The 26,846-nt window shown below is 41.1% G+C and overlaps 1 protein-coding gene across 1 annotated transcript in view; it reads right to left on the bottom strand.

Annotated features, from left to right (window-relative positions):
- Positions 1-26,846, bottom strand: part of AGBL1 (AGBL carboxypeptidase 1) — a 376,387-nt gene that overhangs the window by 75,143 nt on the left and 274,398 nt on the right. Inside the window, exons 17-18 of the mRNA XM_070763167.1 lie at positions 25,760-25,891; positions 10,310-10,486 (exon numbers count right to left, since the gene is read on the bottom strand). Coding sequence (XP_070619268.1) covers positions 10,310-10,486; positions 25,760-25,891 — 309 coding nt within the window. The remainder of the gene's footprint in view (positions 1-10,309; positions 10,487-25,759; positions 25,892-26,846) is intronic.

Raw genomic sequence — 26,846 nt, 5'->3', positions numbered from 1 at the left:
GGGGGGGGGGGGAATAAACAGGTGCAGCGAGAAAAAAACCCGGGAGAGTTTCAGCTTCTTCATTCACGAGGATTATTGGCATTGGCATTCTTTTCTCTTTAAAACAGTTTTTCAAATCTCCTTTTCTTTCTTTTTCTTTTTTCCCATGAAACCATGATGGCCTTTTTGCTAAGACGAGTACTTACAATTCATCGCCATTCTCATCTCCTGCAAGAAGTGTGCAAAGTTCCCCACATACTGTCTCCCGAGAACTTTGATTTTTTTTTTCCCCTGGATCAAGCTCCACATCAATAAATAGACAGAAGTATTCTTAGTCAGTCTTGCCCTTGTAGTGATTTATTTCAGCTAATACAGCAATAGTTTCTGGCTGGTTGATTTCTCTGTAATTTAGAGGAGTGAAATGGATTTTAAGCATTTATTTGGCATTTTGACAGGGAGGGGGCAAAATGTCTATACCATCTTCATCCCAAAAAGATGCTCAACAACAGAAAAAAAGGGGCATATTTTTAAATCTCCAGCAAATGTAAAGTTTAGGAATAACCTGATTAGATTAGGCCAAGCAATTATCTAATAAAGCATACTTTTTCTATGATGAATTGCCAGCATTTAAAGGCAATATTCTTTGCTTAATGTATTCCTCCTCCCTCTATGCGGAAGTCAGTCAGAAGCTGCCAACGGAACATATTAACCATGAACTCCAAGTCCTTAGACAAGCAAATCACAGCATGAACAGAAGAAAAGGGACTTTCAGCAAGCTCAGGAAATCCTTGAGATTTGCTGAAACACAAAAGATAGAGACCCGTGAAAGGGAAAGTCCAAAAACACAGGACAGAAATGTATAGTTATGCATGTTTTGATATAATAATGATGATGATGATGATGATGATGATGATAATAATAATAATAATAATAATAATAATAATAATAATAATAATAATTTATATTTGTATGCCGCCCCTCTCCGAGGACTCGGAGCAGCTCACAACAGCAATACACAATGTACAAATCTAATGTTAAAAGAACAATATAAAAACCCTTATTATAAAAAACAAACACACAACCTAACAAACCATACATAAAAAACCATAGTAGCTAAGAGGCATATCAGTTTCCCCATGCCTGGTGACATAAGTGGGTTTTCAGGAGCTTTCGAAAGGCAAGGAGGGTGGGGGCAGTCCCAATCTCTGGGGGGAGTTGAATCCAGAGGGCCAGGGCCACCACAGAGAAGGCTCTTCTCTTGGGTCCAGCCAGACGACATTGCTTAGTCGTCGAGACCTGGAGAAGGCCAACTCTGTGGGACCTAATCGGTCACTGGGATTCGTGTGGCAGAAGGCAATCCCAAAGATATTCTGGTCCAATGCCATTATGGTATATGTATGGATGTTTATGTAAAGATAAACATCCACACTACACACTACACACCATACTACAAAAAAATGTATAGAAACTTTAGAGAAAGGGCAGAGGAGAGAAACCAGAATGATTAGGGAACGGCAAATTATAACATATGAAGAGCAGTTGCAAGAACCGGGTATGGCTAGTCTAGCGAAGAGAAGGACCTGGGGTGACATGATAGCAGTGATAGCAGGAGATAGATAGGAAGAGAGATCAGTCAGTGAGTTGACCACACGTCCTGTCCTGCTGAGGACTGAGGGAAAAAGCAGAGTGATTGACAGACTTTGAGCTTTTATAACATGGGCTCAGTTCTGATTGGTTGACGGACGAGGTCAGCCCACTGACTGTTGTCTCCACCTACCTGGAGAATTATAACATATGAAGAGCAGTTACAAGAACTGGGCATGGCTAGTCTAGCAAAGTAAGGACCAGGGGTGACATGATAGCAATGCTCCAATACTTGAGGGGCTACCACACAGAGGAGAGGGTCAGGCTGTTTTCCAAAGCACCAGAAGGCCAGACAAGGAATAGCAGATGGAAGCTGACCAAGGAGAGATTCAACCTGGAAATAAGGAGAAACTTTCTGACAGTGAAGAACAATCCACCAATGGAACAGAAGTTGCCTATGGAGGTTGTAACAGTTCCAACACTTGAGTACTTCAAGAGTAAATTGGACTGCCATCTGTCTGAAATGGTGTAGGGACTCCTGTTTGAGTGGGGGGTTAGACTAGATGACCTGCAATGTCCCTTCCAACTCTAGTAATGGTGAAAAATATATTTTTTAAAAACGTGGAACAGGAACCATGGTGGTGCAGTAATTATTTGCAAGTTAACTCTGCCCGCTGCCAAGAGTTTGATCCTGACTAGCTCAAGGTTGACTCAACCTTCCATCCTTCCAAGGTCAGTAAAAGAGGACCCAGACATGCTGACCATATGTAAACCATTCAGAGAGTGCTGCAAAGCACCATGGAGCAGTATATAAGTGCTATTGCTCGCTATGGTTAAGTGGCCAATCATTGGGGTGAAACACACAGACAAAAATATTGAAGGGTGGAATCAGGATGGATACTCAGAGATGGCTGAAATTGATGGGTTCCAAAAAGTTGCTCATCCCTGAATTGCACTTAAATAGATTTTTTAGATATTAAGATTTAGATATTAAGGCTGATGGACAAGTTCAGAATCCCTCCAAAATGTTTTAAATATGTATACATTGTTTTGTTTTTATGTTTCATGTGTGTGGAGGGCGGGTTGCTTCTTGAAATTCTTTGCCGTACAGGTGAGAGAAAATTGAGCAGGCAGTGAAGGACACATCATTTGAAAGAGGTGTTGCCTCTACTAGATCAAGAACAACAGTTATCCCTTTTATGTAATAATGCTTTGGTTGCGGTTGATGTCTTAATAGGTTAAAGGCCATGACTTCAATAGCTAGTGCTCAGTGCCTCAAATTCATCTACTACCAGTTTGCAGGAGTAGATATCCACACATAAGCCATAAGTCAAAATTGCCTTCATGCCTGCAAGTGATCTAAATCCAACCCACCTTGAATTCCTTTCTATTCTTAATTTCCATGAATTTCCTTTAACGGTGATTTGGCCAGATTCTTGTACAGAGAACTTAAGCTTGCAATAAATCTTTATATCATTTGAACTGCCCGAATCTCCTGATTTCCCAGGTGCTTGATATGTATACCATGAACTGCAGACCATCATTAGAAAGGTGAACAATTGCCATCATAATAGCAATAACGTTTAGACCTATGGTGTACAGAGTCAGCCTCTTGCCCCAAACAACCTGGATCCTCATTTTACCCACCTCGGAAGGCTAAGTCAACCTTGAGCCTGGAGAGATTTGAACTGCCAAATTGCAGGCAGATTGCAGTCCACAGAAATAGCATTCTAATCACTGCACCACCGAGGCTCTTGTTTGCAAGAAACTAATTGACTTGTTACATAGAGGTAGGGATGGAGGTTAGCAATTATCTGATAGAAAGCAGAGAGGAAGAGGAGGCCAGGGGGGAAAAATAGACATTTGGAGAAAGACAACTGAAGAGGTAATGGAGTCACCAAAGTTGGGCTTTTGTCCAGTTACTTGTTATAGTTTGTACTACAGCCATGCTTCTACAAACATTTCCATCATTTGATGGATATTTTGTGAGGCAGTTGCAAGGCTTTAAAATGTCACCGATTGGAAAATAATAGCTTTAGGTTCACTTTTGCAGCGCAAATATAAATATCAGGATTTAAGAATTCGTATTTACTTTTGCGTTGAGACAGTCAAATCAGTGACTTAGTATTTCAGAGTGCAATGACTGTTGTTTGAAAACTGCCAGAATCAGAAATATTGCAAACATTTTTATGTTCCTAAAGCAGAACAGAGGGAAATACACCCTTGGGCCTATTTTAAGCTCCTCCATTTTTAGACTAAATGATAATGTTGAAGAAATATATATATATATATGATGACCCTACTATTATTATGTCCTGTTCCAGCTGGGACTGAGCTTCCTAACTTGCAAAAATCACTTGCAATATGTTTGAAGAGGAAATCTTTATATGATTGCATAGCTCATTTGTTTCTTTACAGACCATACAACATAAAGACATATTTTTTATGTTTTTTCCCTTTTCCCCAATCACAGTTCATATGTACCACTACAATATATATTATTTAAAATGTACTCCATACTAAGCACTCCCTCTCCCTTAATCCTGCTGTGGCAAGAGGGAAATGTTTTATTCCTGGGGGAGAAAAGAGAAAAAACACAAAGAGTGCACATTAAAAATATATACTCCCAGCAGGGACAACCAAAGGCATGGAGGTCATGCCAGCTGCCCAGTTAAAGCAAGCAGCAAGTATCCATAACAGGCAGCAAGGAAGATGCTGGAGGCAAATGGCCACTTTAATGATTTCATAAAAGACAGCAATAACACTTAAGACTTATATACCACTCCACAGTGCTTTACAGTACTCTCTAAGTGGTTTACACAGTCAGCATATTGCTCCCAACCATCTGTGTCCTCATTTTACTGACCTCAGAAGGATGGAAGGCTGAGTCAACCTTGAGGCAGTCAGGATCTTGGCAGTGGGAAGAGTTTGCTTGTAATACTGCATTCTAACCACTGTGCCACAAAGCCACAATACATCATCTCTATATTTTACTGAGAAAGCCATGTGGATGGACAAGACAAAATCCCAGCTGAGCCTCTTTAAAAACTCTAACCAAGTTATGCCACAACTCTGGAAATCAGGCTACATATACAAAGACTAAAGAAAGATAACTTAATAGAATGTGTTAACTGTTGTATAATATTCTGATTTAGAAAAGGCCTAGGAATGAGATACATTACTGATGATACATGCTAGAACATTGAAAAAGCTAAAGAATACAAAGATGAGGTCCATATCTGCTTCACTTATTACAGAAACCTATTGTGTCAACCATCTCAATCTGTGGGACATCCCGCATCTTATTGTCCTCTTGTGAAATCTATACACTGAATAAGTTGTTACCATCTGGATAAAAGACAGAAAAATTGACTACCTTCAAGTCAGCATCCTAATACATTATATAAGGGATATGGCTTGTTCACCCATAGTTTATTGAATAAACCAAAACTGCCTATGGAAGTGGAAGTGATGTGCCGGTGCCTGGAGGCTGTTGGGGCCTGGATGGGTGTCAACAAACTCAAACTCAACCCAGACAAGACGGAGTGGCTGTGGGTTTTGCCTCCCAAGGACAATTCTATCTGTCCATCCATTACCCTGGGGGGAATTATTGACCCCCTCAGAGAGGGTCCGCAACTTGGGCGTCCTCCTTGATCCACAGCTTACATTAGAGAAACACCTTTCAGCTGTGGCGAGGGGGGCATTTGCCCAGGTTCGCCTGGTGCGCCAGTTGTGGCCCTATTTGGACCGGGAGTCATTGCTCACAGTCACTCATGCCCTCATCACCTTGAGGCTCGACTACTGTAACGCTCTCTACATGGGGCTACCTTTGAAAAGTGTTCGCAAACTTCAGATCGTGCAGAATGCAGCTGCGAGAGCAATTATGGGCTTCTCTAAGTATGCCCATATTACTCCAACACTCCGCAGTCTGCATTGGTTGCCGATCAGTTTCCGGTCACAATTCAAAGTGTTGGTTATGACCTATAAAGCCCTTCATGGCACCGGACCAGAATATCTTCGGGACCGCCTCCTGCCGCACGAATCCCAGCGACCGGTTAGGTCCCACAGAGTGGGCCTTCTTTGGGTCCCGTCGACTAAACAATGTCGTCTGGCGGGACCCAGGGGAAGAGCCTTCTCTGTGGGGGCCCCGACCCTCTGGAACCAGCTCCCCCCTGAGATTAGGATTGCCTCCACCTCCTTGCCTTTCGTAAACTCCTTAAGACCCACCTCTGCCATCAGGCATGGGGGAACTAAAACACCTCCCCCTTGCCCATGTTGTGTTGTTGATTGATTGACTGTGTGCTTGTTTTTTATATATATTGGGATTGTTTTAGGAAATTACTAATTTTAAATTGTAATTAGATTGGTGGGCATTGGATTTTTATTATGTACTGTTTTTTATTATTGTTGTGAGCCGCCCCGAGTTTGCGGAGAGGGGCGGCATATAAATGCAATAAATCTAATCTAATCTAATCTATACATTCTAGGCATTACATCTTGGTTTGCTATGCACAAAGGTTGGGTTCACACAACATGTTAAGACACAATCCAACAATGACATTATAGTACAATGTGGAATGTGAGCTGGAGAATAGTGGCTGATTTCAACCTATGCTTCAAAATTTACTGAAAATTTATTAAAATCCAATGAGTAACATGCATATGCATTGACCCTGCAGGTTTCCAATAATTCAACCATGTAATTGCAATAATTATAGTAATCACTGTAATTATTGTGACCCACATGTAAGGTCAAGTGTTCACTATGTATTAAGTCAAATTATTCCTTTTTAATCCCACACATGCTTTAAGGAGCTTGAAATGTTATAGAGGATTCTCATTCAACCCAATTTATCCTTATCTTAAACTTGTAAAATATATTTAACCAAGAAGTAAGATGATTCACTAGACTAGAAGCTGACTGCAAGATGACTTCTATTCATGGTTCTAACCCAGAAATGGAACTGAAGCTGACAGCAGGCTGTTCTTACACTATAATCTGCTATTATCAGTTCAAACTTATTTCTTCTAGTTCGCTGGAATGAAAGCATTGGATTTATTGAGACCATAGCTTAGTAGTAAAGCACCTACAAAATTTCCAAGTACTTGAGAATAATCATGTGTGACCCTCTAAAGAGTTAGTCAACTAATTGTCAACTTGCAAAGCTTTCAAGTTACCATAAGCAGGAGGTGGGGAGAACTGGCAGAGTTGCTGACTGTACTAATTGAAACTACATTCCACAAATGTTTCTTTTACTGATTGTACCCTAGGTTGCCAGAGTCAGCAGGTTCACAGCCCTCCAACATGGTTCATTGAAAAATGTGATTTATGACATATCCAGTGAGGAGGCAGGAAAAAGAGTCATGAGGGCACATAACCTATGTAAGATCAGTTTTGATTGCATCGGAGTATTGAAGAAATGTCGCTCCTAATAAATGGCTATATTTCTTTTGAAGTTTGGCTCGTGGCTCATTAATTAATTAGGGCATCTTTTGGAAACTTCACACTGATATTGATAATACTCAGCTATATGAATGAGTAATGTAATTTAGTAAATGCCCCTTTTTATAATCCCATTGGGATTATTATGAATCTTTGTAAAACTTTAGAATTGGGAAGAGGCAAAATAATGTTCTAAATTTTATCCTAAACTAGTCTGTTTGATTACTGTCTTCAGCAAAGCCTGGTGGTTTTGGGAAGTCTTCAGCAAAATTTTAAACTGGGTGGCTTACATGCAGTGAAGGGCTACCAAAATTTTTACTACCACACTGTGGGCGTGGCTTATGCAGGCACCCTGCATTTTCTTTCAACATTTTTAAGTTCAAATTGGATGCTGCGGTGGAGCTCCATTTTCGCTATCCCACTGCATTCCCCCCCCCCCCGGTCCGGGCAATAACCCACCCCTGCTTACATGTGCCAAAAACCAGTAGGTTGAATATTTATGAGGTTTCTATTTTGTTTCTGAAGACGGAAAGTGAAATGTTGATCTGGGCCAACTTCATATATACTGACATCTTTTCATTTGAAAACATCTCATACCATAACGAATCCTTAAATAATAGCTTGTTCACAACCCACAACTATTACAGTTTGTTCATACAAGACATCCAGGCAGTTTTCAACTAACATAAAATGTGATCTCAGCCTTTGCATTCCTTGCTAACTTGCATGAGAAGGTCCCATTAAATACCGTAGACTGCTTAAGGCACTAAAACATCTCTGGTTTAGACAGGACGCTGGACAAAAAGGTCGCAGTTATTCATAGACTGTTTTTACTGGAGCTGCGTAAGAGGAAAAGAGAGACCAACATAAAACAGACTGCTCAATTCTACCTTTCCTTCCACAGCTTCCAATATTATCTGTAATAAATGAGAAACTCTTTTGCGGTGCCTGTTCTTTTATACCCCAGGTGTCGGCTTGTTTGTTCCTTTGAAGTGGGATATATTTTGTGCGCTGTTCCAGCCAAAGAGAACAAATCTATTTGCCTCCCAAATGTTCTCTCCATATTACTCCTCTGTTTCCCATTTCCAAACAGTTCCCGGAATCCTTTGCCTACTTAGAACAGCTGTTCTGGTCCCTTTTTTTGGCTCTGCTTCACTGATGCATGGAGTGACAACTCTATGGAGATGGGAACAAGGTCCCTAATTCTAATCGTAAACTTGATTGCTAAATAATTATTTGTCTGTTTGGTTGCATCTGCCAGGAAGGGAGGGAGGGAAGGAGGAAAGAAGGGAGGGAGGGAGGGAGGGAGGGAGGGAGGAAGGAAGGAAGGAAGGAAGGAAGGAAGGAAGGAAGGAAGGAAGGAAGGAAGGATCTCAGCAATTCTTTGTCCAAGGAGCTCAGGAACATTTCTTGTGATGCCCCACCCAGACTTCATCTGCACTTAGATTTTCTGCTTAGAAGCCCAAATTCTGAAAAAGTAGCACAGGGATAGAAGACTCATCCTTGCTCAAACACATTGCTGTCCAGTCTTTTTGGAGATAGAAAGAGGAGGGGGTAATTAAAAATTTCCACTGTGACTCAAACAACAAACAGCGACTAGTATGGAGGGAGAGGGCTGAATTGATTAAAGAAAGTAAGACACTGAGTCTAGAACATTTGTGTTACTTTCTTTTTTCATACCTTAGAACAGGGGCTGGCAACCTTAAACCATTGAAGAGCCACAGAGGTCCTAACCGGAAGCCTCCCGTACAATTCTGGAGCTGACCAGAAGCCCGGTTCCCCCACCATAGAGTCTCCTCCTAGTGCAGTGTCCTTTTTCCTCTACCTGTAATAACCAAAAGTCCTATCAATTTTGGTGCCAACTGGAAAACCTACCCCTTGCCATAGAGTCTCCTCCTGGCATGCCCTGCTTCCACACACACACCTACCGGACGTTCCTCTCAAAATTGTGGCACCAACCAGCGACAGAGAGCTGCAGTAGAGGGATGCAGCTCCCGAGCTGCGGGTTGCTGACCGCTGCCTTAGAATAATGTAGCACTACAACAGTTGTCAACCTTACAAGTTGCCTCTCCTTCTCTTGCTCATGCTAAGACACAATTACACAACCAGGAATGCATGCATCTCTCAAAAACCTGTGGTCCCCAAAAATCAAATGTACACCTTTGGGCGTGCAATAACTCTGTAGGAGATTCTCCAAATTAAACCTTAATGGGCTAGATATAGTAAACTAATAAATGCATAGAGAATAATCATCATAATTAATTTAATTTTAAATAAGTTTCTGGGGTTCTGGAAATAGGAATCACCACAGATGGGTAAATAGAAAGTCTTTTGGAAGAGGAATTGAGTGTAAGAGAAATTCACAAAGAAAAAAAAATCACACATGGTTGCAAGAGTTTCTAACCCAATAGAGGAACTGTAACCTCAAAAACCTACTATTCAGATTGGAATAGTGATTACTAATTTTTAGCTGAAGAACAGGTAACTTAATCAGAGGAATGAACAGGGCACGTCCATAAGAACTAAGGTTTGTCCTTGTATTAATTTCAATTGGAACTGGATGGGTGGGCATTGGATTTGGTATTGTGTACTGTACTGTTTTTTTATTATTGTTGTGAGCCGCCCCGAGTTTGCGGAGAGGGGCGGCATATAAATCCAATAAACCATAAACCATAAAGACTGGAAATTTGTTTTTAGTTGAATGTAAGGGAAGTATATAATCAATGCATTTTTTCTCAATTTAACAACCTTAAGCTAGCTGGGAACATTGAGACTTGAACTCCACACAACTTAAAGCTGTTGAAGTTGAGAAACACTGCATTAATGGGACAGTCTTCTGCTGTGCTGTGGTCTCCTCCTGAGGTGCTGATTTTTACAAGCAGCTCCAGGCTCCTTTATGCTCAGCCCTTAAAAGAGCAGATATTCTTTTCCAGTCGTTGCTAATTGAATATGACACATTGGCCTCCTGGATTCTTTTTTTTTTTTCCCCTGTTATTCGCTTTTTGAGTGAGCTAACATTCACAATAATCTGTGCAGGTTGTTTTGTGAGCCTCTTAGCCAAAAGATGTCTCACCAATACATTAGCAAATGTATAAATAAATTCATTTGTGTACGCAACCTGAAGCAATGGAAATGAGGAGAAAGTGAGCCGTGGTGCTTTGCAATATTGCTATATGTTGCATGAATTAAAAGAAACAGGTCCTTCAACCAAATATTGGTGCTCTCCTTGGTGCTGAACTCAAGTCTTGCTGATCTTTAGAAAAATCCTGGGTCCCTGGGCTATTCAAACCAAGCATACCCTACCTTATAGAGTCCATGACTACATCCAGAATAGGTGCTTTCCATGGTGTAGCTCCTCAGCACTCCAATTTCCCTCCAAACCACCACTCGGGCTGTGGAATCGCGCGACTTCTCCATCAAGAAGCTGCAGCTACTCATGAGAAAAGCAGGAGCCACTTTATCCAAGATCTTTGGCAGAGTCTGCAACATATCAAAGGATTGCAACATATCAAACATATCAAAGATAAATAAGGCACAGTGGTTAGAATGTAGTGTTGCAGGCCAATTCTTCCCCACAGCTAGGAGCTGGATTCTGATCGGCTCAAGATTGACTCGGCTTTCCATCCTTCAGAGGTCGCAAACACGAGGACCAAGATTGTTGGGAGGAATATGCTGACTTAGAGAGGGCTGTAAAGCACTAGAAAGCAGCATATAAGTCTAGGTGCTATTGCTATTAGATTTTATTATATTCTTTACTTTGACAATGGCTTCTTACTTTTCCGCTTGAAATTTTAAATGGAACTAGGAATAACTAGCCAATTTTGCTGGGCTTGGAGTGGACTTTTTTCCCCCCAGATTTTGAACTGCTCATTTCATCTTCCTCAGAGAAGGATCAATCTGGGTCGTAACTTTCTTAGCATTTGAATGGGAAACCACAAAAATGTGTCAGTTTAGTAGGCTAAACTGAGAAATTGGGGGGAGGGGGAGAGAAAATGAACTAAGTTATATAGAGCAGTGATTTTCAACCTTTTTTGAGCCGCAGCACGTTTTTTACATTTACAAAATCCTGGGGCACACCACCAACCAAAATGACACAAAATGACACCCCAAGACACTCTCCTCTCTTTTTCCATCCCTGTCTCCTCCCCACCTTGTGTGTGTGTGTGTGTGTGTATACACTCTTGAACCATTTCCAAAAACAGGTGAGGGCTGGGGGGTTTTTTCTCTCTTGTTCTTTGGGTGCCTTTTATCATATGCTTTAAATCAAGAGTCACTTCTCTCTCTCTTTTGTTTCTCTCTCTTTCTTCTCATTCTCTGTCTCAATCATTTTCTCATTTCTCTTTTTTCCTCCCCTTTTTGCTCATTTCTCTCTCTCTCTCCCTTCCTCTCCTTTTCTCTCTCTCTCTTGCTTTCTTTCTCTCTCACTCTTGCTTTCTCTCTCTTTCTCTTTTCTTTCTCTCTCGTGCTTTCTCTCTCACACACTCTCTCTTTCTCTCTCTCTTTCTCTCTCTCTCTTGCTTTCTTTCTCTCTCACTCTTGCTTTCTCTCTCTTTCTCTTTTCTTTCTCTCTCTTGCTTTCTCTCTCACACACTCTCTCTTTCTCTCTCTCTCTTTCTCTCTCTCTTGCTTTCTTTCTCTCTCTTTCTTTCTCTCTCTCTCTCATTCTCTCTTTCTTTCTCTCTCTCTCTCACTCTCTCTCTCAGCAAAAAGTTGCGAGACCGGAACCTGAGCTTCCTTCTTCGTGGCACACCTGACCATGTCTTGCGGCACACTAGTGTGCCATGGCACACTGGTTGAAAAACACTGATATAGAGGAATGTGTTTATTTTTAAACCATCCTACCTGACATGCTGATAAAGTAGACAGTGAATTGTTATAGAACAAATTCACACCTTATTTCAGGATAGAGTCATGGAGTAGTCTAATGTGAACCTTTGTCCCTTTAGCCCTAGTCCTAGCTTGACTAATAAGAATTTATTTATTTGGTTTATTTGTATCCCCACCTTTCTATTCAACTGAATATTGAACACCTGAGGTTGCAGGATAAGAGAGAGAAAGAGAGAGAGAATACATTGGTATATCAATAGAGACTTAAGCTGTGCTGCCAATGATATAGCAATTCAGATAATTGTAAGAATTCACTCTTGTACATTGAATGATATACATAAACAAGAGAATGGAAAGCTGGGAGACAAAAATCTCTTGAATATCAAAATGAAAAGCTGGGAGTGTTTTGTTTTGTTTTTGTTTAATTAGAAAGACGTCAGGCAGATACCAAATTTGTCTTTTTAATAACACAAACAATATGAAACAGCACTCATCAATACCCTCAAAATCTGAATGGGCAGCAAATTAAAAACAAATAAGAGGCAATACATTATGCATAATAGATAGATGGCATTTCATACTGCATTGGAATAATATTATATTAGGCTGCAACTTTTTTATCCGTCATATTTTTTATAAAAATCAAAACTGATAGAAAAGGTTCAAAAGAAAAAAACAGTCTGCAAGGCAAGATATAAGTAGCCAAAAGCTAATATATGATACAAGACTAAACCTAGAAGTTGTTGGGTCAAATATAAAGTCTGTGCAATGAGGTTGCTTCAATACTGGTTCATAACCCAATTTTTTTTTTAGTGCAGTGGTATGTGCAGTTACATTCAGACAGCCTAGATGTTCTTGGGCCTTTCAGGTTCTTTATCTATCTATCTATCTATCTATCTATCTATCTATCTATCTATCTATCTATCTATCTATCTATCTATCTATCTATCTACCTACCTACCTACCTACTTATTTATTTGACTTTTATGCCGCCCTTCTCTTTAGACTCAGGGATGGCTTACAACATGTTAGCAATAGCAATTGCCAAGTATTTTTTTCCTTTTAAACCCATCTTTCTTTTCTTCACACTCTGATAAATCTCACTGCTAATAATACTTTTATCATGATATAGAAGGGAGATGCCTGTGACAAAATGGCTGGCAACTCCAAAACCATTTACAGAAAATATATCTTTATTTATTTTTACCCAACTAAACAAAACAGTCAACGAAGCAGTGGAAGTGATGTGCCGGTGCCTGGAGGCTGTTGGGGCCTGGATGGGTGTCAACAGACTCAAACTCAACCCAGACAAGACGGAGTGGCTGTGGGTCTTGCCTCCCAAGGACAATTCCATCTGTCCATCCATCACCCTGGGGGGAGAATCATTGACTCTCTCAGAGAGGGTCTGCAACTTGGGCGTACTCCTTGATCCACAGCTCACATTAGAGAAACACCTTTCAGCTGTGGCAAGGGGGACATTTGCCCAGGTTCGCCTGGTGCACCAGTTGCGACCCTATTTGGACCGGGAGTCACTGCTCACAGTCACTCATGCCCTCATCACCTCGAGGCTCGACTACTGTAACGTTCTCTACATGGGGCTACCTTTGAAAAGTGTTCGGAAACTTCAGATCGTGCAGAATGCAGCTGCGAGAGCAATCATGGGCTTTCTCAAATATGCCCATGTTACACCAACACTCCGCAGTCTGCATTGGTTGCCGATCAGTTTCCAGTCACAATTCAAAGTGTTGGTTATGACCTATAAAGCCCTTCATGGCACCGGACCAGATTACCTCAGGGACCGCCTTCTGCTGCACGAATCCCAGCGACCAGTTAGGTCCCACAGAGTGGGTCTTCTCTAGGTCCCCTCAACCAAACAATGTCGCTTGGCGGGACCCAGAGGAAGAGCCTTCTCTGTGGCAGCCCCGGCCCTCTGGAACCAACTCCCCCCAGAGATTAGAATTGCCCCCACCCTCCTTGCCTTTCGAAAGCTGCTTAAAACCCACCTCTGCCACCAGGCATGGGGGAACTGAGATACACTTCCCCCTAGGCCTTTACAATTTTATGCATGGTATGTCTGTATGTATGATTGGTTTTTATATAATGGGTTTTTAACTGTTTTTAGTATTGGATTTTGTTATATAATGTTTTATTGCTGTTGTTAGCTGCCCCAAGTCTGCGGAGAGGGGCGGCATACAAATCCAATAAATGAATGAATGAATGAATGAATAAATAAATAAATAAATAAAACTACCACTGATTCCTATAATTGAAGGTAATCCATTTCATGGATAAAATACTCTGTTTCAGATCACCTTTCTGATGATCCAGGAATTTGGATCATCAAGTTGGCAGAAAAGTCAACTTTGCTAACTTCGTTGACCAGTGTAGAAAAAAAAATTGCAGTTTCCGATTTGAAAAATCATGTGTTTGTTCAAATTAGCATGTGTTTGTTACCAACAAAAGTCCAGATTATATTAGGGAAATCATCCTCATCACAAGCAGATAGGAAATTGTCAGACAAATAAACAATATTAACCAGTCTTTGGTTAATGGGAAATCCTTAGAGGCAAGCCAATGTCACATCAATGGGCTTATTCTTTTTCCGGATTGCGCTCTAAGAGTTGTTTATTGAGAAAGCATCAAGAACCGAAATGCATCCTCCAGTTGAGTCGCAATGTTATCATCAGCATCATGCCAATTATTTCACTTGTGTCTTCCCCCATCAGTTTCCATTCAGTGTTATGAAACAGAGAATTCGCTTTTGAAAACAAAGGGGAGCCTTTCGTGAGCAGAGCATGATGCCTTTCTACTTATTGAGTGATAAGGTAGTTTTAAAAAGCTGCCTTTCCCATTTTTCATTGTACAATTCTTTCTTTGGCAGTCTTAATTTTTGAAGGCTTTCACTCAAGGGAAGATATCAGGGGAGAATGTTTACCCAGGACCTTTTCAGATCAGAAAGGATGAACAGCCACAATATTTTCAGTGTAACATTATCTACCACTTCCAGGAGGAAAGCAAGCTCAGAAACATTGGCTAAAGAAATCAGAAAGATAACGGTTCTGCGGGGAATGAAAACTTGGGGGAAAAAGATCAAGTAAGACTTTTTGGAAAGTGTTCCTAGCTTCGTCAAAGAACAGACATCATTAGAGAGTCCTGAAAATAAATGGCAGCAACTTTTTGAACCCCCCTGGGTCACTGGCTTTGCACACACAGATGTTAGTGACCTCATCCAATGTTACTTTGAGAAGGTGTGGAGAAGTGCAAACAATATTTTACCAGCTAAAAATATGACACTTCTCTGTTTATCTGTTGATGCATTTGGCCATCTATCAATTAAGGGTTATTATAACCCTCTCCCATTTATAATCTTCTCCTATTGGTTTCTTATGATTTATCCATTGTTGTTTGTAACTTATGATTAATTATTGTAATTATGATTTGTGATCTATGAGCTTTTATTTGCTGTTTATATGTATACTTTGAGCTTATGCACTGGAGACAAATTCCTTGTGTGTCCAATCACACTGGGCCAATAAAAAATTATTCTATTCTATTCTATTCTATTTTACTCTGCTCTGCTCTGCTCTACTCTACTCCACTCTACTCCACTCTACTCCACTCTACTCTACTCTACTCTACCCTACTCTATTATTCCATTCCATTTGCAGTGGGGCAGAGGTTAACATGCAGTACTGCAGGCTACTTTTGCTGACTGTTAGCTGACTGCAATTTGGCAGTTCAAATCTCACCAAGCTCAAGGTTGATTCAGCCTTCCAGTCTTCCAAGGTGAGTAAAATGAGTAAAATGTTTGGGGGCAATACACAAATATATAATAAACTGCTTAGAGGGAGCTGTAAAGCACTGTAAAGTGGTATTTAAGTTTAAGTGCTATTGCTAAGTGCTATTGTTATTCAACTCCACTCCAATCTAAAATCAAATGATGTTCAATGTTTTTTTCTCATTTTAAAACAAAAGAAAAGTTACCATTAGCAGCAGCTAAATCTCCAGAAATCAGCAAGATCCCTCTCCCCCCCCCCCAGGAGAGAGCTGAGCTGATGTTTACAGATAACAAAAGGTATCAAGAAATAAAACAAGTGGGTGGCAAGTTTTGGTTGTAGCTTGACTTTAAAGACTGTTGGATTTACTGGGGAACTCTATGTGATACAGAATGTTCTTATATATGACACTGGGTCTTAGCTCTTGTTGTGAGCCGCCCTGAGTCTTCGGAGAGGAGCGGCATACAAATCCAAATAAATAAATAAACAAACAAACAAACAAACAAACAAACAAATAAATAAATAAATAAATAGGCGGTGTAATTTATTACTCAGTTACAATGGGGTATCTAAGGATGTTTCATATGCTTGTATCGTTATCTTTAACACTATGTTAAGCTATGGACTGTTATACTATGCACTATGTTCTTATAACATGTCTAATGGAGATTCTCGGTCATCCAGATCATGGTTGCCCCAAGGATGCTTATTCAAAAGGCAACTGGACATTTCACTTCTCCTCCAAGAAGCTTCTTCAGTTCTGACTGAATGGTGGAGGATGGAAGGATTTATGGTGTTTTTATATTGTTGTAACAACACAATCCTTTCACCAGTTCTACGAAGGTTCCATATCCATTTTCACTATTCAGGTGACCCCAAGAGAACAAATAAACCTCCAAGTGGCCTCAACAACTCTCAGAGAGTGTGCTAACAACCAGATGACTGCAAGGAACATAAATCCTTCCATCCTCCATCATTCAGTCAGAATTCAAGAAGCTCCTTGGGGGAGAAGGGAAATGTCTTCAAGACAAAACAAAGTCCAGTTGTCTTGGAAAAACACCTTTGGGGCATTTTTACAACACATAGCAATTCCTCAAATCCAAACAAACCGTACATATTATTGCTTGGTAAAAAGCAATTCATCCTATTTAAGTTCTGCCCAATCCAGTTTAAACAATGAGAAACTATATGCTGGGTTGACTTCAGCTTCTTAACGAAATAAAAATTACTTTTCCAATCAACCTTTTATGTTAGTTAAAGAACAATTCTGGTAAGTAAATGGTAGGTAGGCATGTAGCCCTAATTTGTAAACATTAGCAAATACCAATTTAATATTCTATTTGTTCTAACCGTGTTTCTTGGATCTAAAGATAATGATTCTCTCCCCTGTTTATTTTCTCATTAATTGTCTTTTAATTGTATATTTTCAAAAAGAAATGTAAAAGACCCATTTACAATATCGTGCTAAGATGTTAGAAAATGAAGGCTTGCTCTCTCTCTCCTAATATAACCAAGCTCCTGAAACCACAGAATTCCTGTTTTTCTCACTAGACCTCAGCTAGAATTTTTCAGGAGTAGTCTACCCTTCAAGAAAAACTACAAGATTTTTCTTCCTTTTTAAAATGTTTTTTTTTCCCACGGTCCTTGAGAAACACATTATCCCTGGAAGGATTTCCATCGAATAATTCTCCTAATTCTCTTCATTATTCTTAGATATTATTCCTTGCTTAGGCAAGTTAATGAGATGCCAACCTGATGGGTTTCAGCAAATTTGACTTGATAAATTCCAGGAGATTTTGGAATGAAAAGATGGGGATAAGGCTGCAGAAATGGGATGAGTAGGATACTGAGGTGCCCAATCTCTCTACTCTAATCAACAGCAGACTGATGTTGTAATCTTCCCATGTCCTGTTTTCTGAGAATCTTTAAGAGCTGGGGTGGCACAGTGGTTAGAGTGCAGCACTGCATGCTACTTCAGCTAACTGCTAGCTGTAGTTCAACAGTTCAAATTTCACCACCGGCTCAAGGTTGACTCATCCTTCTGAGGGTGGGTAAAATGAGGACCCAGATTGTTGGGGGCAATATGCTCATTCTGTAAACTGCTTAGAGAGGGTTGTAAAAGCACTATGAAGTGGTTTGTTTGTTTGTTTGTTCATTCATTCATTCATTCAATTTTTTAATGCCGCCCTTCTCCTTAGACTCAGGGTGGCTTACAACATTTTACCTACCTTGAACTGCTGACCTGCAGATCTAGCAGTCAGCTTAAATGGCCTGCAATACTTCACTCTATCCACTGCACTACCTCGGCTCATCATATACAGTAAGTCTAAATGCTATTGCTATCTTTAATATTTATATTATAGATATATTGTGTTGGCAGTTCTGTGTTAGCAAAAACTTCAGAAGAGAAGGATTTTGGGGTAGTGATTTCTGACAATCTCAAAATGAGTGAACAGTGCGGTCAGGCAGTAGGAAAAGCAAGTAGAATGCTTGGCTGCACAGCTAGAGTTATAACAAGCAGGAAGAGGGTGTGTGATATAGCGCGCTGGTGAGACCACATTTGGAATACTGTTTTCAGTTCTGGAGACCTCACCTACAAAAATATATTGACAAAATTGAAAGGGTCCAAAGACGGGCTACAAGCATGGTGGAGGGTCTTAAGCATAAAACTTATCAGGAAAGACTTAAAGAGCTCAATCTGTATAGTCTGGAGGACAGAAGGAAAAGGGGGGACATGATCGAAACATTTAAATATATTAAAGGGTTAAATAAAGTTCAGGAGGGAAGTGTTTTTAATAGGAAAGTGAACACAAGAACAAAGGGGCACAATCTGAGTTTTAGTTGGGGGAAAGATCAGAAGCAACATGAGAAAATATTATTTTACTGAAAGAGTAGTAGATCCTTGGAACAAACTTCCAGCAGATGTGGTTGGTAAATCCACAGTAACTGAATTTAAACATGCCTGGGATAAACATATATGCATCCTAAGATAAAATACAGGAAATAGTATAAGGGCAGACTAGATCAGTGTTTCCCAACCTTGGCCACTTGAAGAATTCTGGGAGTTGAAGTCTAAATATCTTCAATTGGCCAAAGTTGGGAAACACTGGACTAGATGGACCATGAGCTCTTTTTCTGCCGTCAATCTTCTATGTTTCTATGTTTCTAGATCTATAGATATAGCTATATCTAGATTACAGATATACAGTGGTACCTCATGATACGAACGCCCTGCCATACGAACAACCCGAGATACGAACCCGGGGTTCAGAATTTTTTTGCCTCTTCTTACGAACGTTTTCCGTCTTACGAACCCGCCGCCGCCACCTCCGAGAAGCCCCGCCGCCCGGCTGTTGCTTTTGGAAACAGCCGGGGGGCTTCTCAGCGTCCTCCTGAACCCGAACGCCAAACCCGAACTTCCGGGTTCAGCGTTTGGGAGGCCGCTGAGAAGCCCCCTGGCTGTTTTAAAAGGTGACAGCCGGGGGGCGGGGCTTCTTGGCAGCGGCGGCGGGTTTGTAAGATGGAAAATGTTCGGGTTCGGGAGGCCGCTGGGAAGCCCCACCGCCCGGCTGTCACCTTTTAAAACAGCCGGGGGGCTTCCCAGCAGCCTCCCGAACCCGAACGTCAAACCCGAAGAAGTAGGACCTTCCTAACTCCCTCCCCTCCCAGTCAAAAACCCAAAGCCTGTCTGTTGCCGCACGGTTTAGCCAGGACAGGAGCGGCGAAGTGCCCGGTTTCAACTTCGCATTCCTCCACGTCACTTCGCTGCTCCTGTCCTGGCTAAACCGTGTGGCAACAGACAGGCTTTGGGTTTTTGGCTGGGGGGGGAGGGAGTTAGGAAGGTCCTACTTCTCCCCTCCCAACCAAAAACCCAAAGCCTGTCTGTTGCCGCACAGTTTAGTCAGCCCAGGAGCGGCGAAGTGATGTGGAGGAATGCGAAGCTGAAACCGGGCGGTTTCAGCTTTTCATCCCTCCACGTCACTTCGCCGCTCCTGTCCCGAGCCGAAAACCCAAAGGCAGTCTGCTGCCTCCCGCTTGAGCCAGGAGGCATTCAGGGCATGGAGGAATGGGAAGCTCAAACGCCAGTGGCTTCAGCTTCCCATTCCTCCATGCACTTCGCCCTGAATGCCTCCTGGCCGCCTGGCAGAGCACTCGCAGCCAGCGGGCGGTGGCGGGGGACAAAAGGCAGGCCAGCGTCCAGCTCCTGCCTCTCCGGAGCCACCGATCGAGTGGAGCAGCGGTGCAGGGAAGGAGAAAGAGAGAAGCAGGCGGTGACAGCGGGGGAGAAAAGGCAGGCCAGCGCCCGGCTCCTGCCTCTCCGGAGCCGCCGACCGAGCGGAGCGATCTTCTGCCGGCCATGGGCGAAGGGCAGGGAAGCCGGTGGCTGTAGCAGCTGGTGCAAGAGGCTTCCCCGCCCTTCACCCATGGCCGGCAGAAGATCACTCTTGCCCGGCTCCCCGCGCCTCTTCTGCTGGCCACAGCAGACCGCCTTTGGGTTTTCGGCTCGGGGAGGAGGGAGTTAGGAAGGTCCTCCTGCTTCCCCCCCTGAGCCAAAAACCCAAAGGTGGTCTGCCGCCGCCGGCTTGAGCCAGGAGGCATTCAGGGCGAAGTGCGTGGAGGGTTTGGCGTTGGGGTTTGGCGTTTGGGTTCAGGAGGCTGCTGAGAAGCCTCCCGGCTGTTTTAAAAGGTGACAGCCGGGCTGCGGGGCTTCCCAGCAGCCTCCAGAACCCCGAAACTTTGCCAAACTTCCAGGTTCGGGAGGCTGCTGGGAAGCCCCCCGGCTATTTTAAAAGGTGACAGCCGGGCGGCAGCGTTTTTTTGCGGGGTTTTTTTTGTTGTTGCATGGATTAATTGACTTTACATTGTTTCCTATGGGAAACAATGTTTCATCTTACAAACCTTTCGTCTTACGAACCTCCCCCTGGAACCAATTAGATTCGTATCTTGAGGTACCACTGTATGTAGATATATTCTATTATTTATAATAGAAGACACCAATGATTGAACCCAAGTTCTCCTGTGAACAAGCTGCATATTTAATTCCTGAGTTAAACTCTGCCTTTCTACAATTGCCAATTTTATTACAGGGAGTCCTTGACTTACAACAGTTTGTTGAGTGACCTTTCAGAATTACAACGGCGCTGGGAAAAGGGACTTATGCCCGCTTTTCACACTTATGACCGTTGTAAGTGTGAAAAATTCATGATGATCAAAATTTTGAGACCATGATCAAAATTCAGACATTTGGCAACTGGCTGATGTTTATGACACTTGCAGTTTCCGGGGGTTTCCTGTGACTTTCTGACAAGCAAAGTCAAATGGGGAAGGCACTTAACAACCATGTGACTCACCTAACAACTGCAGTGATTTACTTAACAACTGTGAAAAAGAAAGGGGCATAAAATGAGGTAAAACTCACTGAACAAATGTTTCACTTAGCAACAGAACCTAATGGAAAGAGGACTTTATCCAAATAATTCTTTATCCAAAGAATACTGTAACCAAAGAATTTTCAGAAACGAATGTAAGTAGGAAAGGTCTTGGGAGGCAGGAGGAAGATGACGATTGTGTAAAGTATCTCAGTCCATCACAGAGGGAGATATGGGAAGCATCTCAGAATGAACCTTCCTTAGTTTTTTAGAGACTAAAAGTACGAGTGCAGAGAAGAGCAACAAAGATGATTAGGGGACTGGAGGCTAAAACATATGAAGAATGGTTGCAGGAACTGGGCTTAGCTAGTTTAATGAAAAAAAGGACCAGGGGAGACATGATAGCAGTCTTTTAATATCTCAGGGACTGCCACAAAGAAGAGGGAGTCAAGTTATTCTCCAAAGCATCTGAGGGCAGGACAAGAAGCAATGAGTGGGAACTAATCAAGGAGAGAAGCAACTTAAAAGTAAGGAGACATTTCCTGACAGAACAATTAATCCATGGAACAGCTTGCCTCCAGAAGTTGTGATGCTCCAACATTGGAAGTTTTAAGAAGATGTTGGATAACCATTTGTCTGAAGTGGTGTAGGGTTTCCTGCCTATGCAGGGGGCTGGACTAGCAGACCCCTGAGGTCCCTTCCAACTTTGTTATTCTATTTTATTCTAAGGGGAAAGAAATTGAAAAATACTTTCAGATTTGCAAGACTCTGTTAATCTCGCCTGAGGTTAAAGGTGAAGCTGAAGAATTAAAAATGATTAAAGAACTCACTGTTGAGCTTCTCGTCTTGACTACTTTGAAGAGCTAACAAAAAACCTGTTCTGCTTTGAGGCTATGTTTCAGGTATCAACGATACAGACCTTGTCTTTATGCCAACTGATTGGAGATAATAAGGTTTGCCATTTATCCCCTTTTATAGAATCCTACATTGCCCATTATTGCTGGCAAAGGGATGTGCAGTGTCATTTATATGATGGCATGAAACCCATTTCATGGATTCAAGAACAGGAGTCTTCAGGAGGTTGCAGAACCAAAATTCTGACATGCTATATGATGCTTCTTGTAGCTTCACTATCTATATTCAAACAGTATCAGAAGGATCACATCTTTCCCCATTCCTATGTGTAGAAAACAGGCTACATAACAGACAACTGATAAAAACAGTTTTCTTTGGGGTCATCAGCTGTTGATTCAAAATTCCTGAAGGAAGCATTAATTATTTGAATGAAATTGCCAGCATTTTCCAATTTTACCAAATTCAACAGAAATGCAATTTCCATCTAGAACCATGAACAGGTTTAGTCAATGCTGCCTTCAGGATCCTACCATTGGATCATTAGTCCACAACAAAAAGTAAGAAACAATGAGAGTGGATGACGTATTCTCTCCTACACATATTACTAGAGTCTGGAGCCATCCAGTGGAAAGAATTGATCAATTCCTTGTAGAAGGCAGTAGATAAAAGGTTAACATTCATACTCTGCATAACAATATGCAGAACTCCCTGTGCCAAAATATAGTAAATGCCCACAACCTTGAATCGCTGCTAAAAGAGATTCTGCAGACAACCAAAACTAATCATACTTAAATAAATAATGTACATGATATCTATGGAAGAATTAACACATAAAATAAGATGCACTGTGCATTAAGGCTATGCAGAAAATATAATTCTCTGATAAATGACATTATTAGTTAAAAAAGATAATAAAGAGAAAACTCCTCACAACTGTAGAATAAGTCTGAGAATATTTTTAAAAATTGCATTATGGGTTACTGGATATCTTTTTTAATTCCCAAGGAATTAATTAAAAAACATTTATTCCTAAAAGAAGTTTGGAAAGAAATATTAAATACTAATGTTTGAAAACTTACAAAATAATACTATAGAGGGATATAGCATTGCTTCCAGCTGTACGGATTCAGCTCCAGTGATCTTAGAAGCCGATGTCTTAGAAGAACTTGAACGATTAAAGATAAATAAGGCAATGGGTCCAGATGGTATCCACCCCAGAGTTCTTAAAGAACTCAGATCTGTCATTGCTACCCCCCTGACTGATTTGTTTAACCAATCCTTGTTAACAGGAGAAGTTCCTGAGGATTGGAGAATGGCCAGTGTTGTGCCTATTCACAAGAAGGGCAGTAGAGAAGAAGCTGGTAACTACAGGCCAGTTAGCTTGACATCAGTTGTAGTTAAAATGATGGAGACTCTACTCAAAAAGAGGATAAATCAGCACCTAAAAAACAATAACTTATTAGACCCAAATCAGCATGGCTTTACTGAAGGCAAATCATGTCAGACTAATCTCATTGATTTCTTTGACTATGTCACAAAGGTGTTGGATGAAGGTGGTGCCGTGGATATTGCCTACCTGGACTTCAGCAAAGCCTTTGATACGGTTCCACATAAAGAGCTGATAGATAAATTAGTGAAGATTGGACTTAATCCTTGGATAGTTCAATGGATTTGCAGCTGGCTGAAGCGTAGACATCAGAGAGTTATTGTTAATGGCGAGTATTCTGAGCAGAGTCAGGTTACAAGCGGTGTGCCACAAGGATCTGTTCTGGGTCCTATTCTTTTTAATATATTTGTGAGTGACATAGGGGAAGGTTTGGTAGGGAAGGTTTGCCTATTTGCCGATGACTCTAAAGTGTGCAATAGGATTGATATTCCTGGAGGCGTCTGTAATATGGTAAATGATTTAGCTTTACTAGATAAATGGTCTAAGCAATGGAAACTGCAGTTTAATGTTTCCAAATGTAAAATAATGCACTTGGGGAAAAGGAATCCTCAATCTGAGTATTGTATTGGCAGTTCAGTGTTGGCAAATACTTCAAAAGAAAAGGATTTAGGGGTAGTGATTTCTGACAGTCTCAAAATGGGTGAACAGTACAGTCAGGCGGTAGGGAAAGCAAGTAGGATGCTTGGCTGCATAGCTAGAGGTATAACAAGCAGGAAGAGGGAGATTATGATCCCACTATATAGAATGCTGGTGAGACCACATTTGGAATACTGTGTTCAGTTCTGGAGACCTCACCTACAAAAAGATATTGACAAAATTGAACGGGTCCAAAGACGGGCTACAAGAATGGTGGAAGGTCTTAAGCATAAAATGTATCAGGAAAGACTTAATGAACTCAATCTGTATAGTCTGGAGGACAGAAGGAAAAGGGGGGACATGATCGAAACATTTAAATATATTAAAGGGTTAAATAAGGTCCAGGAGGGAAGTGTTTTTAATAGGAAAGTGAACACAAGAACAAGGGGACACAATCTGAAGTTAGTTGGGGGAAAGATCAAAAGCAACATGAGAAAATATTATTTTACTGAAAGAGTAGTAGATCCTTGGAACAAACTTCCAGCAGATGTGGTAGATAAATCCACAGTAACTGAATTTAAACATGCCTGGGATAAACATATATCCATCCTAAGATAAAATACAGAAAATAGTATAAGGGCAGACTAGATGGACCATGAGGTCTTTTTCTGCCGTCAGACTTCTAACTTTTTATCACCCAAGCACATATATTTCCATTTAATATTCTTCCCTATTAGAGTTTTTCTTTCTGCTCCCCCCATCCACATTCTATGCTCCATATTATGATTTTATTATGTATGGCTTTATCTTAATTTAATATTTTGTGTCTTATATTGTATTGTCTACATCTCTCTCTCTCTCTCTCTCTCTTTTAACAACCCTAAAATTCATTGTATTGAAACGGAGTTGGGGCAATTAAATGAAGCTTGAGCATTTGCTGTCCAGATTCCCTTCCTGATGCCTACATTTTGAATACAGTTTGAATCAGACAATTACTCATTGCATCCAAAGAGCTCTGTCTGTCTGTCTGTCTGTCCGTCCCTCCATCCATCCATCCATCCATCCACCCACCCACCCACCCACCCACCCACCCACCCACCCACCCACCCATCTATCTATCTATCTATCTATCTATCTATCTATCTATCTATCTATCTATCTATCTATCATGTATCTGTGTGTCTGTCTATGTGTCTGTCTGTCTGTCTGTCTGTCTGTCTGTCTATCTATCTATCTATCTATCTATCTATCTATCTATCTATCTATCAAGGGGGATTTAAAACTTTGCTGAACAGGAATGTGACAGCTATGTGCTGTGACAGAAAATACCTCCTGAAAAGGTCATATCCCAGTGCTGAGCTAGACACATACTCTTAGCCAGTGAGACTCCACTTGTCTTCTTTATCACATCACTTAGACAGAAAAATATGCAATCCATACTTTCCTGGTCCAATTGACAAGGAAATCCCTTGAATTCTGAGAACTGTTACCTGAAAAATAGGCTTAATGCATCAGTGTACTAACCTGTTTATGGATTTGCAATGCCCTTGCCTTTTTTTTTTTCCTGAGTTGCTCCAAGAGACTAACTGTCAGTCTCCAGTTTTCCTGACAAACAGGTCATTGCAATAATAATAACAATAAAAAACTTTCTACAAATCATTCAATGGCTGAGTAGCACTTTCAACTTGAGTCACCCCAGCTTAATATTTGACCATTTCTGCTTTTCAAGGCATGAGGGTTATCAGACGAAGCTGAGCAATTGTGAGTTGCAATAAAATGTTTCAGTTCTTAAGTGCATTTGTTCAAGATCCATCATTCTAGTCTTTATAAGGGATGCAATAGGCATGCTCAGCTTGAACAGCCTTTCTATTCAACCTATAAGGCTATAAGAAATATATCTTACCCGATAGCCAACATCCTCAGTCACCTTGGATGTGTCTACAGTGCATCCTGCCTGCCAGAGAGTCTCCTTGATGCTGCATCCATATAGAAAGACATTCTTTCTCTGAGAATGCCCATGGTAATCACAAAACACCTGGGGATGGAAAAAGCAGAAGAGATCAACCAAATGTTGAGGCCTCATAGGACCAGGTTGAGTAGTTGTTGAGAAAATGCTGTGGCACAGTTAAAAGAAGTTAATATTTTGAGATATCTGAGCATCAGCTCTAGCCAAATACATATTGAATCAAAGAGAATCGATATTGAGGGTATTGGCAAACTATCATGATTGGAAGTTATGGGTATTGACTTTCTATCTCAGCAAAACTTGATGATGAAAGAGATTTTAAAAAAGATTTAAGATTTATGCAAAACGGTTGATTCCAAATAAGAGTTAGAGACTGCACTTCACTTCCCTGGCCTATATTTATCTAGTTCTATACTCTAACCACTGTGCCACCATGACTTATGAATATTTGGAGAAATTATTGGAGAAGGGGAATACACTGCACACACCCTTGAGTTTTGTAAGCAAAGATTGGGTATACACCTAACTGAAGAAGTAATATGAATGCACAATTATAGGTTCTAACAATGACATCATATGTTCCCATACCTGCTCATTGAACAATACACTTGGGTTACAAATGATCCTCTACTGTTTCTAGGTATGGCAACTAAGGTAGTTTCTAAATACATTGTGGGTACATCGCTCTGCTTTATTCATAGCTCTAGAAAAAACAACAGATTTACCCTGATAACAGTGGGCTTACCTCAACTAGAGATCCAAATTAATTTTATGCACTCAAGCATCCCACTCTCATTCTCATTTACCATTCACAGAATCCCTAGGAAAATGAAGTCCTTCTTAACCCAGATTATAACTAGAGTACCCCTCTATGTTTTAAAGTTCTGGGATAACATACTGAGCAATAACAGGCTTTTTTGCTTCTAAACATTCCTTGTTATCCACCTTGTAATAATCCAAACCTGTGGTTTGCAAAGCGATTAAATGCCTCTTGCGTTTCTTTACATTCCTAGCATACAACACA

Source organism: Erythrolamprus reginae, chromosome 10, assembly GCF_031021105.1.
Source record: "Erythrolamprus reginae isolate rEryReg1 chromosome 10, rEryReg1.hap1, whole genome shotgun sequence".
In the NCBI taxonomy this organism is placed as follows: Eukaryota; Metazoa; Chordata; class Lepidosauria; order Squamata; family Dipsadidae; genus Erythrolamprus; species Erythrolamprus reginae.
The sequence above is the reverse complement of the archived record's forward strand: the minus strand, read 5'-3'. Positions and strand labels throughout refer to the sequence as shown.